At 48.8% G+C, this 10,666-nt stretch overlaps 1 protein-coding gene across 1 annotated transcript in view; it reads right to left on the reverse strand.

Moving 5' to 3' along the window:
- Positions 1-3,028: 3,028 nt before the first annotated feature.
- The window catches only part of LOC104402392 (chromosome unknown open reading frame, human C9orf91), an 8,757-nt gene continuing 1,119 nt past the window's right edge, over positions 3,029-10,666 (reverse strand). The window contains exons 2-8 of the mRNA XM_010010263.1: positions 9,937-10,046; positions 9,306-9,413; positions 7,473-7,622; positions 6,303-6,413; positions 5,063-5,143; positions 3,999-4,184; positions 3,029-3,208 (exon numbers count right to left, since the gene is read on the reverse strand). Of these exons, the coding sequence (XP_010008565.1) occupies positions 3,029-3,208; positions 3,999-4,184; positions 5,063-5,143; positions 6,303-6,413; positions 7,473-7,622; positions 9,306-9,413; positions 9,937-10,046 (926 nt within the window). The remainder of the gene's footprint in view (positions 3,209-3,998; positions 4,185-5,062; positions 5,144-6,302; positions 6,414-7,472; positions 7,623-9,305; positions 9,414-9,936; positions 10,047-10,666) is intronic.

The following is a 10,666-nucleotide window of genomic DNA, read 5'->3' on the forward strand; positions in this document are numbered from 1 at the left end:
CAGTGGCCCAGGCTGCTGCCTTGCAGTGCCAGGAGATGCAATACCTGCCCTCCATCAACCACAGCTGACCTGCCTTTCTGATGGCCCCATGACAAGGCCATCAGAACGGAAGTTCGACTTGCCTGAATCAACCAGTGCTGGATTTGGAGACAGGAAGCACATTGTCCTTCTCAAAGCAGACGTTTTCAAATTCCACCTAACTTCAAGATTAAGGGACGTGTACCAACAAACATAAACCACAGCAAGGTTTTGAACAAAAATCTGCATTTGTGTATAAATGGCTTCAGTGACCCTGAGGACAAAGTCAAGCAGTATTCTGGAGATGGAATGGTGGAAGGACCCTGGAGAACCAAGGCTACTGCCTGTATGTTGTGTGCTAGGGATATGTCACCCTTCTCTTCCCCTGAATACAATGGGACGTGGTACAAGAAGGTTTGACAGTCTGGCTGGGGGAGGGAAAGACATTCTCATCCCTGCAGATTCCAGACAAAAGCAGAAAGGGATCGGAAACATCCTTTTCTTCCCCCCAGCTCCACACAAGCAAGTTCATGCTGTAATGATCTTCTCCAGCTCAGCTTAGAGATCACAGCACAAGATTTAACCTCAAACCCAGGTTCTCCATCAGCCACAAGGCAACAACAGCAGGTCCTCCAGCCAAGCCCAACTCACAGTTCTGGCATGGTGGGCTCAGCTGCGCAAAACCAATGCTCAGAGTGTTTCTCCATTCCAAGAGCCTCCTGCTTTCCCATGTTCATCTGAATGCTCCTGGAGCAACACGTCTTTGGAAGGGAAGAGGAAACCAGCTGTGAGGAAATAAAACCACTGCAGAGATGAGAAAGAGGGACAGGCTGGCAGGAGAGAACGGCTTTGCTGAGCTGGGGAGAAAATTATTTGAGTAGTTACCAGTAGTAAGGAAACCTCTTGTTTGAGGCAAGAGATCTTGGAGGGGTTACTGCACAGTAAATACTCAGCATGTTGTATGGCCTTGGCTTGTCAGGGGAAAGAAAGGCTGGTGATGGAGTGCTTTGAAACACAGCCATGATGTGTAACTAACTCCATTTTTAGCCCATTAAATCCAGGGACCTCTGTTTCCTTTGTTACTTTTGGACATAACCTGCCACGGGTCCAGTGCAAATTCCTTCTGATCCCCCTCACAGAGAAGGATCACAGGGATCACATCGTATGTCCCTGCCTACAGGAGAGATGTGCTGGTCCCCATTCCCCCCTGCCTGTTCTCCAGCATCCATAGTCCTCCTCAGAGCCAGGCTCTTTGCAAAAGAACAATAACAGGTAGAATCTGCTTTATCTTCCCTTGCTGGGTTTTACCTTTAAATGCTGTAGCTGCATCCCAGTCTCTGGCTGGGAGGATGAGCCTTCGGGAGGGAGGCCAGGCTGACTCTGGGGCAGTCAGAGGAGTGAGTGAATGTCGCCTGCTAAAGCACTGCTTCTCCAGAGCTATGTCTTTCTGGGGCAAGTTTTATTTCAGCAGCCTAACACCGACTGCATCACCATACAGCCAGCTGGCAGCGGGGGATCACTCTCCTTACTGTTAACCTTCCCCAGCCCCTTTCTGGCCCATTTTAAAAACACAAATAACTGTGACTTTGCAGAACACTCATATGATAACCCCCTAGAGCTGCTGCTCCTCCAGACCCTTCCGCTCCTCATCCCTGCATCAGGCTGCTTCTGTACCAGCACCATCTGCGCTGCTCAGGTGTTGAAGCTGTCAAAATAAAATCATTTTGAACAGCAGACAAAGGAACCTCAGCAGGGGAAAGATCTGCCCTATCAGTACGTTTGACTGGCCCAGCTGAGTCACTCTTGGATGCTCTGGTGCAAACATGCCCAGAGCTGCACCCTGGCACGAGCACGGTGCTTGCGTGATGCCCTGTGGTCTCCTACCTCTGCCAGGAGCTTCGGGCTGTCACAGGAAACCCAGATGTAGGGTTGAGCCATCCCCATCTGCTTACACGTAATGTGCGCAAGAGGAGGAAAGGGAACTGCATGCTTAGGATTCCTATAAAATCTCTGGAGTATCACTTTTCTTCTAAACTAACAGGATCTAGCTCCTTTAACTGGAGGATGTGGTGAGAGAAAATGGATGTCTCCCTTTGCCAATGCCTTCATCAACAAAAGCTTATAAACAAAAAGCAGAGCCTTAGTAACTGGCCTACAAACAAGAGCCCAGACGTTCAGAGGCCCCACATGGGAAGATCAGGGCAGGCACTTGGCTTTACTAGGGAGAGGAATCAGCTCCTCCTTTGAGCAAAACAGTTGAGCTCCTTCCCTGCAGTTAATTGCTGGTTGTTTCAATGCAATAAGGGGAGCTGCCCCGTTGGCACCAGTGCGAAGGGCAGTGTGGTGATCCTATTGCCCAGGGTTGCTGCCTTGAGCGATGCTTGGCCTTTGGTACCAAAACCTTTTTGGTATATGATCACACAAGCAGTAGATACTCGGTGGCAGGATGCAATGCATACAGCGGAGGGATGTTGGAGTGGTGCATCCCCTGATTCATCCATAATCTCAGGAATTCCTTTCAGGCTTTGGCCTCTGTGTAATGAGTTGGATGGTGAAGCATCCCTGACGGTACCAGATACTAAGAAGGCTAAGGAGGAGGAACTGACCAAACCAAGGTCTTCTGATCACTGGGGAAGGCAGGAATCGAGAGCTGGGACAATCATCCCCCAACAGCCTTCCCTTGATCATAACCCAGGTGGAACGGTACCATTGATACTGAGTTTTGAGACATTCCTAGTAATTACTAACACAAGTTGTGGCCAGGATGGAGATTTATTAATGGCTAAAGCCGAGCACCTTTTGATCCTATAATTAGTGGTCCAAAGTGAAGCCCTTTGAGCTCTACTGGACCATAGCGGGCAGCGAGTGTCTTGTATGGTTGATTAGAGTCTTATTTCCACTTGTTCATCCAGATGAGACAAGGATGAGCAGCCCTTCTCTCTGCCCCATGACCTCTTCACACTGTTGTGTATGGACAGCTTGCACTCCTGCATTTGCCAGCCCCCTCTGATCACTGTGCCATGAACCAGCTCTGGTATGTGTTGAGCACAGAGCTCTGGATGAACTGGCAGAGACAGGGCATGCTGCTCTGCTCCAGGTGACCCTCTGCTACGGGTCGGGGCAGCCGGCCGGTCACCAGGAGTCGGACATAGCATCCACTGAAGATCACCAGGAGCTGCTGGGCCATCACCTGGAACGAGCAGTAAAGGAGTCAGAGCAGAGCAGGACAAGTGATGACACACTAAATGCCATTTGTTCCCTCATTCAATGACTGTCCTTCTCTGAAAGAAACAGGACTGAAGCCAATGGCATATGTAACTGTCCCAGATCCCCTTCTGGTCTGTCAGGGCTGGCACACTGTCCCCGTGGGGGTATGATATGACCCCAGCAGTCGGTGGCCAGGCAGCCAGGCTGCTTGGGGACCTGCCTGCTCTGTCCCTGCCTCCAATTGCCTTGTTTTGCCCGTAGAGTTTCAACCTGAAGGGATGTCACCTGCACTAAATTCACTTAGTGAATCAAAAAAAAACAATGACTCAAAGTCATCCCATTTGAAGCTTCTTGCTGAGCAAGAATGAGGACACGTTTAATGCTCAGCGTGGCACAAAGTCTTTGAAAGCACATTCATGGAGGAGACAAAAGCTGGACACATCCAGGCCTTGTCCCCAGCCTGAACAGAAATGCTGGGTCTCCGCACAGACCCCTCTCCTCCAAACAGGGAACCCCTGGCCACCAGCAAGGAAAAGCCCAATCCTTTAATTCCTTAAGGATTAAGCACTAGCTGCTCAGTACTCATTAACTACTCAACGCTATTAGGGCTGGAGAAGGTGTGTATGGACCTCCAAGCTTCCAGGGACTTCTACTAGTGATAACGGAGGTGTCCCCCATGGCCAGGGGCTGCTGGGATGGATTTTGGAGTCAAGGTGTCTGGAGATGTAATTTGGTACCTTTGCTCATCAGGGAGGGATATTCCTTCTCCTTACCTCTGGTGGGCCCTCAGAAACGAGGTGGAGCAGCTCGTTGCATGTCACAGGCTCTTTACTTAGGTTCACCCCACTGGATAACAGAGGGGACTCCTCTTGTGAAGCCTCCGCCTCCGTGCCCATGTCAGGGGAAACCACCACCTCCATAACCACACAGAGCTCATCCAGGCTGTGCCGCAAAGCCAGCTACAAGAGAAACAGATTCTGGGGGGCTCCAGAGGCAGGAAGGCAGTGATGTCTTGAGGACAGCCTTGATTTTCTCCTGCATGCTCTTAACTCCTAGTAGTGTTATCACCCCAAGATTAAAACACAGCACTGCCCAGGAGCCATGCCCATTGTCTGGAGCTGAGCCCCTTCATCCCACACCCCTGCTGCCATCAGCTGCCTCTTGTGCCAGTGACTTCTCCCAGCATGATGTCACAGCCTGGCATGACAAATCTGTCTTTAAAATAGTCTTTAAAAGCTAGATGAGCTGTATCAGCCAGTATGTGAATCAATATGTTTTTGTCCACCCCTAAACTGTATCTGCATCCATCCACAGTGATGGATGAGCAGCCTTGAGATTCTTGGATGGTTGCACCCCGTTCACCTCTCATCCCACTAACATCCAGTGAAGAATACGGTGTTTGCGTATTTATACAACGCAATAGAGGAAAACCTTTCCTGAAGGCCAAGAAAACAGCATTTTCATACAGTAAACGAGTGCTCACTTAACTCCTCAGGCTATCATCTCATTTATTTCAGGAGGACAGCTCAAGGCAGTGCTTATTTTGAGTTGTGACACATGCTTTCCAGATTTGCCCTTGATTCTTGATGCCTTTCCTTTATTAAACTCATACAGTTAATTACCCAGACACACACAGGGCCTAAAGAAATTCCTGCTTATCTGAGCACCAACAGATGCAGTTGATCCACCTCCCAGTCTGTTCAGCTCCCAGTTCACAGCAGGGGATGCCCAGAAGGACACTCATACACTTGGTTCACTTTGCCCTACTCCATCCCACCAAAGCTGGGGCATAAGGGTGCCCTGCACATGCTACTATGAGAGCTTGAGCATCATTTACCTCCCGTGTCCTCTGCAGGTCCATGATGTGGGCTGATAAGGACTGAAGGCAGCGCTCTGGGCTGAAGTGCACAAACCACAGCTGGGATGGGCAGGGTTAAGGAAGGAGTTCATCACACTTCCCCCTCTGCAGCCCTTCCTGCGGATCATGGTATGGATAGAAATGAGGCTGCTGGTGTTTGAGGGATGTTCAGGATACACTAGGGAACACTCACATAACATCACAGGGACAATTTTAAGCCAAGCTAAAGGGGAAGGGTGGAGGGGTGGCATTGCCCCACATGGCAGCCAGTCCTCCTCACACACCTCGTGCTGACATTGGGACAATCCAGTGCATTGCCCATCAGTCATCTCAGAGGCCTTACATGTAAATAGAGGATCATGTCGACTTAGCTCCCCTAACCCCCTTCCTGATTTCCTTCCTTTTTTAATATGGATTAATTCCATTTATTTTTCACAAAATCAATTGAGTGTTTGGGTTGTTTTCTGCTTTCAGGCAGTTCTGGGACTGGTAGGTGAAGGCTCGTTGGATTAGTCCTCACTTACTGCAGCATAAAACTATGGTGGTCTACAAAAAACATGGAATTCAGGTTCTTTGTTTCCTCCCCATTTTGCACACCATCACTCTGACCAGCCCTCCTGCAGTATTTCCCTGTCCCCATTTCTGATCCTGTTGGTCCCCTCTCCATTTGTATTTCATGCCTCTATATGTATATGGGGTGGTGTGAAGTTCACCAGCAAATCTGGGTGACTCTGTCTCTCACCTTCCTTTAACACTTCCATGCTCTCTGGAAACGCTCTTCTTTACCTTAAATCTCTGTCTACTGCAGAAAATGTATCTCTGAAAAGCTGCAAATGAGCCCAGGGATGGAGGCTCGTATTTGCTCTGTATTGGTTTCTTCTTGCTGGGGTTTTTTTGCCATAGGCAAATTGCTGTCATTCTGTTCATCTGAAGAATCACCACTGTCACGTAAGTATAATACACTTTCAGGAATAATTCTCTTGCCCAAAGGACTAATCCCACTTCAATCTTTTAGTTGCATTATTTCCAATTACCTCTGGGCGTAGCTTAATCCCCATTTGTAGAACAAAAAACCCCCAATCCCTCATGCCATGCAATGGGAGAACAAATCCTAGACATCCCACCCCCTGGAAATCCTCATGGATCATAACATCAACAAATAGCTCCATATCATCAGTTACCCAGGAGGGACACAAACAATTCCCTACAGAAAGGATACTTGCAGGATGTTGTGTGGCCCATCCAGGACATCTGTAATCCCCAGAATTAAACTGTGTCTGATAAAGATTTCATTGACAGCTGCCAGCCTCATATCTGTATTCATATTTATCTGTTAAAGAATGCAAGAGAAGTTAACATGCTCTGCAGCAGAAATTGGGCCAGCCCATGGCTGCAAACTGCAGCTGGATAACCCCAAATACCACAGCTTCAAAAGGAAAACAGTGACAAGAGCAGTCTGCACTAGGGAAGGATTGTCACCAGCCTCCATTACTGGCCCAACCACCGCTAGCAGATGTTTGTGCAGAGAGAAATCTCACTAAGGCTTATTCCTCTTATAGATTTATCTGGAGTGGTATTGACTTCCAGAAGCATGTTCTCTTCCATCCCACAGCAGTCCCCAAATAAAGGAGTGCACCTCTGTGCACCTACACATTTGCCAGGTTTCCCCTTAGAGGCAGAGCTGTCGTTAGAGGCTTGCTCCAAAATACATTCAGATCAGTGCAGAGACCCCTCTGGATTTTGAATCAAGCCTTTCCAATATTATTCTTCAGCTCACTTCTTAGAAATCTCCATACTCCTGTTATTCCTATGAGCAAAAGTTGACACCAACAAAGCAGTAGATGCTGCAGGCTGGTTGCCTCTCCTGCTAACAGCACCTCCCCTTTTCCTTCTGCTGCCCAGTCTACCTTGGGTTTGTATTGCAACTCCTATGGGTTAGGAGCTGCTTTTTTGTTCAGAACCTGTTACAAGGCAGGTGTGGCATGGCCTGGATGATGACCCCATGGCTCCAGCAGCACAAGTGATTGAAGTTCATAATAGCAACAGGCAACCAAGAGCCACCATGAGAAGCCGGGCAGGAGCCATCTCTGCTGGTGAGCTCCCGTGGCTTCCCATCAGCACTGGGAACATGAACCATGCCCTGAAAGGCTGCTTTATCTCCAAGAAGCAGGTGATCTAGGCCAGCCTGCCTGGCTCCAACACCTACGTTTAGGTATTACAACACCTGTCTTAGCTGCATAACCTGATCTCCGAGTCTGCTGTAAAGTTCTTCCTTCCTTCTCCAGATAAATATGTTCTTAGAATGTATCTAGATTACAGCCCATGTCCCAGCACTCTGGTGGGAGGAAGTCCTGCTCCCTGTGCCTGCACACAAGCAGCAACCTCTTACCTTCCTTTGGCGATGGTCAATAATGAGTATCACAATGACAGTGACTGCTACAGCAGCCAGGGTCACCAGCACACTGGCCGCCCAGTGGCGTCCGAAGGAACACAGCTGGACTGTGGAGTAAATGTTTGTCCAGAGAGACATATAGAAAACCTGTGAAAACCCAGAGGCTGGTGATAGTCACAAACCATGAAAGCAAGAAAAGTCATAGGACGATAGAGTGGTTTGTGTTGGAAGGGACCTTAAAGCTCATCCACCTCCAACCCCTGCCCCAGGCGGGGACACCTTCCACTAGAGCACGTTGCTCCAAGCCCTGTGTCCAACCTGGCCTTGAACACTGCCAGGGATGGGGCAGCCACAGCTTCTCTGGGCACCCTGTGCCAGCGCCTCAGCACCCTCCCAGGGAAGAGCTTCTGCCTCAGAGCTCATCTCAATCTCCCCTCTGGCGGGTTCAAGCCATTCCCCTTGTCCTGTCCCTACATCCCTTGTCCAAAGCCCCTCTCCAGGTTTCCTGGAGCCCCTTTAGGCACTGGAGCTGCTCTAAGGTGTCCCCTTCAGGAGCCTTCTCTTCTCCAGCTGCCCCAGCCCAGCTCTCTCAGCCTGTCTCCAGGGCAGAGCTGCTCCAGCCCTCGCAGCATCTCTTCGTCCTCCTCTAGGATTCTCTTCCCTCCTCATAGGAAGAAGAAAAATCCACCAGCCCCTTCTCATAGGGTAATACCTTGCCACAAATTGTCACATGAGATTTTCAGAGGTGGAAAAGGACAGAGGGTTTTTTTTCATTAATAAATAGGGAAAAGAAAGGACTAGAAGAACTCTGAGCCTTAGTTTATTATAAAGAATTACCAATCATCAAGGACATAGTGAATTGTTAAGTATGATTCATACCTAGGAAGGACTTAAACTGAGTTCTTCCATTTAGATAAGAAATGCACTCACCAAGGCGTATTGATAATAATTCTAACAGACCTTTCATTTAAAAAGCTCCTGTGTCAAAACACTCAAGGAAGTGCAGACACTACTCAATCACAGTAACACTCAAATAGTGATGCTGACACTGGGGTCAAGGACTATGTTAAGGACTGACAAACTTGGCCTTCGGATAAAGACAGGCAAAATTGAATTCATTTGGCCTTTACTTCAGATAACATGTATTTGGGCAGGAGATTGCCCAGAAGCAAATATGACATATGCAGCACAGCATAGCAGAACATCATTGTGTCACGGCATCATCTTGCACTAATATAATGTATTTTACACTAAACAAGTACCAAACCCATCAAAACACTGAGCACCAGTTCCTGCAATATTAGGGAGAGGAGGAGAAGACATGTGTAATGGCTATCCCAAAAAATTAATGCAGCTAAATGAATGAGTCAGACTTTATCACATTCTCAGCATACTGCAAAGTATCAGCCTTCCAGTAGATGCTAATGGTTGGGGTCTCTAGAGGAGCTTTTCTCACCAGAAGAAGAATAAGACTAGACAAACACCTCAGTAACCAAAAGGTTGACTGGCCCTTTGGTCTGAATTAGCATCAGGACCAGAATATCTAAAGATGTTTAAAATCAAGTTAAAAAATAGCCTATTGTAGGTACAACTCCCTCAGTATAGGCTAGTTATTCAGCCATGTTTCGGTGGGACTAACAGCAAGGCATTGGAGATGGTGCCTTAACCTCCATGTACAGAAAACCTGTGAACTGAGGTTTCCCCAGGAGTCCACTAGCATGTGTGAAAACCAGCATCTGCTCTCCACCCAAGCCTCTCTCCTTCCCTGGGCACAAGAACCCCAGCTGCGGGTCTTGATGCAGCTCAGTCAGAGACCACCCTCGCACTTACCACAGCAATGGCTATCTGGAATGCCCTGGAGTTGTAGAACATGTACCGTCTCACTTCAGGCTTCAGAACAGCATCCTGGATCAACCTTCTCCACTGATCCGCTGCCACCTGCCCAGGGAGCAAACAGAAAACTGGAGCCACCCCATAGTTTTGGGCTCCAAATCCCATCAGAACTAGCCTGGGCAGTCATGGGTCAGGCTTCACTGCAGCTCAAACTGTGTCCCAGAGCACATCTTCAATCTCATCCATACAGCTACCACAAACGGAAACCTTCAGTTCTTGCCTCATTTGCAGTGAATACTGTCACTCTGGGAAGTGCAGGGAAGGTCACAAGAGAAACTAGCTTTTCGTGACAAAGGACAGATCATCCCAGGGATGCTCCAACCCATCAGAGTGACTTTCAAGCAGCTCACTATGTTGAATGGGTTTCTTCATGGTAGTTTAAGACAAGATCATCACAGCTGATAAGCAGCCCATGGGGAATAGACAGAAGTGGAACTGAAAGAAGCGACTCTGAGAACGAGAGCCAAAGCAGAGCTGTCTGTGATGTGGGTGCAGATGCAAATGATGCTGACCCAGCTTGTGTTCACTCCTACAGGGTCCCCGGGGGAATAACATGTGAGGAACTTACCTGAACCCCAAGGGCCTGGAGTTTCTCTGCATAAAGGTCCGTATCAAAGGAGGTGGTTGAGCAGTTGTTGTCCATGCTGAGCACCATGAGCACCTGCCCGTTGAGGGGTTCTGCAAGAGCCCAAAGGAGGCATGAGCATAGCTCTGGCATGGGTTTTGTTCCCAGCAGCTAAGGAGCACATGACAAAGGGAAGGCTGAGGCATGCAGACCACCCTGACATGTTTTAAGCAGACCCAGAATTCCCCCTTGGACGTTTCTAACAACATCACAAGGAGCTTTGGAAGCAGCCTCATGTCCCCTGTAAGGAAACAACCTACAGAAAGGGAGGGCACCTCGAGTACATTCCAGGAGCAAGAAGATAACCCAATGGTCTGATCTCCAGCAGGATAATGTCTTGACTCACTGATCCTTAACAGATCACACTGAGCACAATGGACTCAAGACGCTTGGGGTTGCTGGGGCTCCCTACCTCTTAGAGAGGTCCCCCATTGCCTACCCACCCCGCCCACCACAAGACTGAACAAAGCTTGAGCAATCAAAGTGCTTCTCAATAATCACATTGACAAGGACGTGGCTCATGCTGAGCTCCATAGATCCTCCAAAATCCAGCTCTCTGCCCCAGCAGTGCTCCTGGGCAGCCTGGCTCTGCTTAAGGCTCTCAGCTCCGGTCTCAGCTCGGGCTAGGATCAGGGATGTGTTCTAGAGACCCAGGTTGCAGTCAGGAGCCTGG

This window comes from Nestor notabilis, unplaced genomic scaffold (assembly GCF_000696875.1).
Source record: "Nestor notabilis isolate BGI_N333 unplaced genomic scaffold, ASM69687v1 scaffold4282, whole genome shotgun sequence".
Lineage (NCBI taxonomy): Eukaryota > Metazoa > Chordata > Aves > Psittaciformes > Psittacidae > Nestor > Nestor notabilis.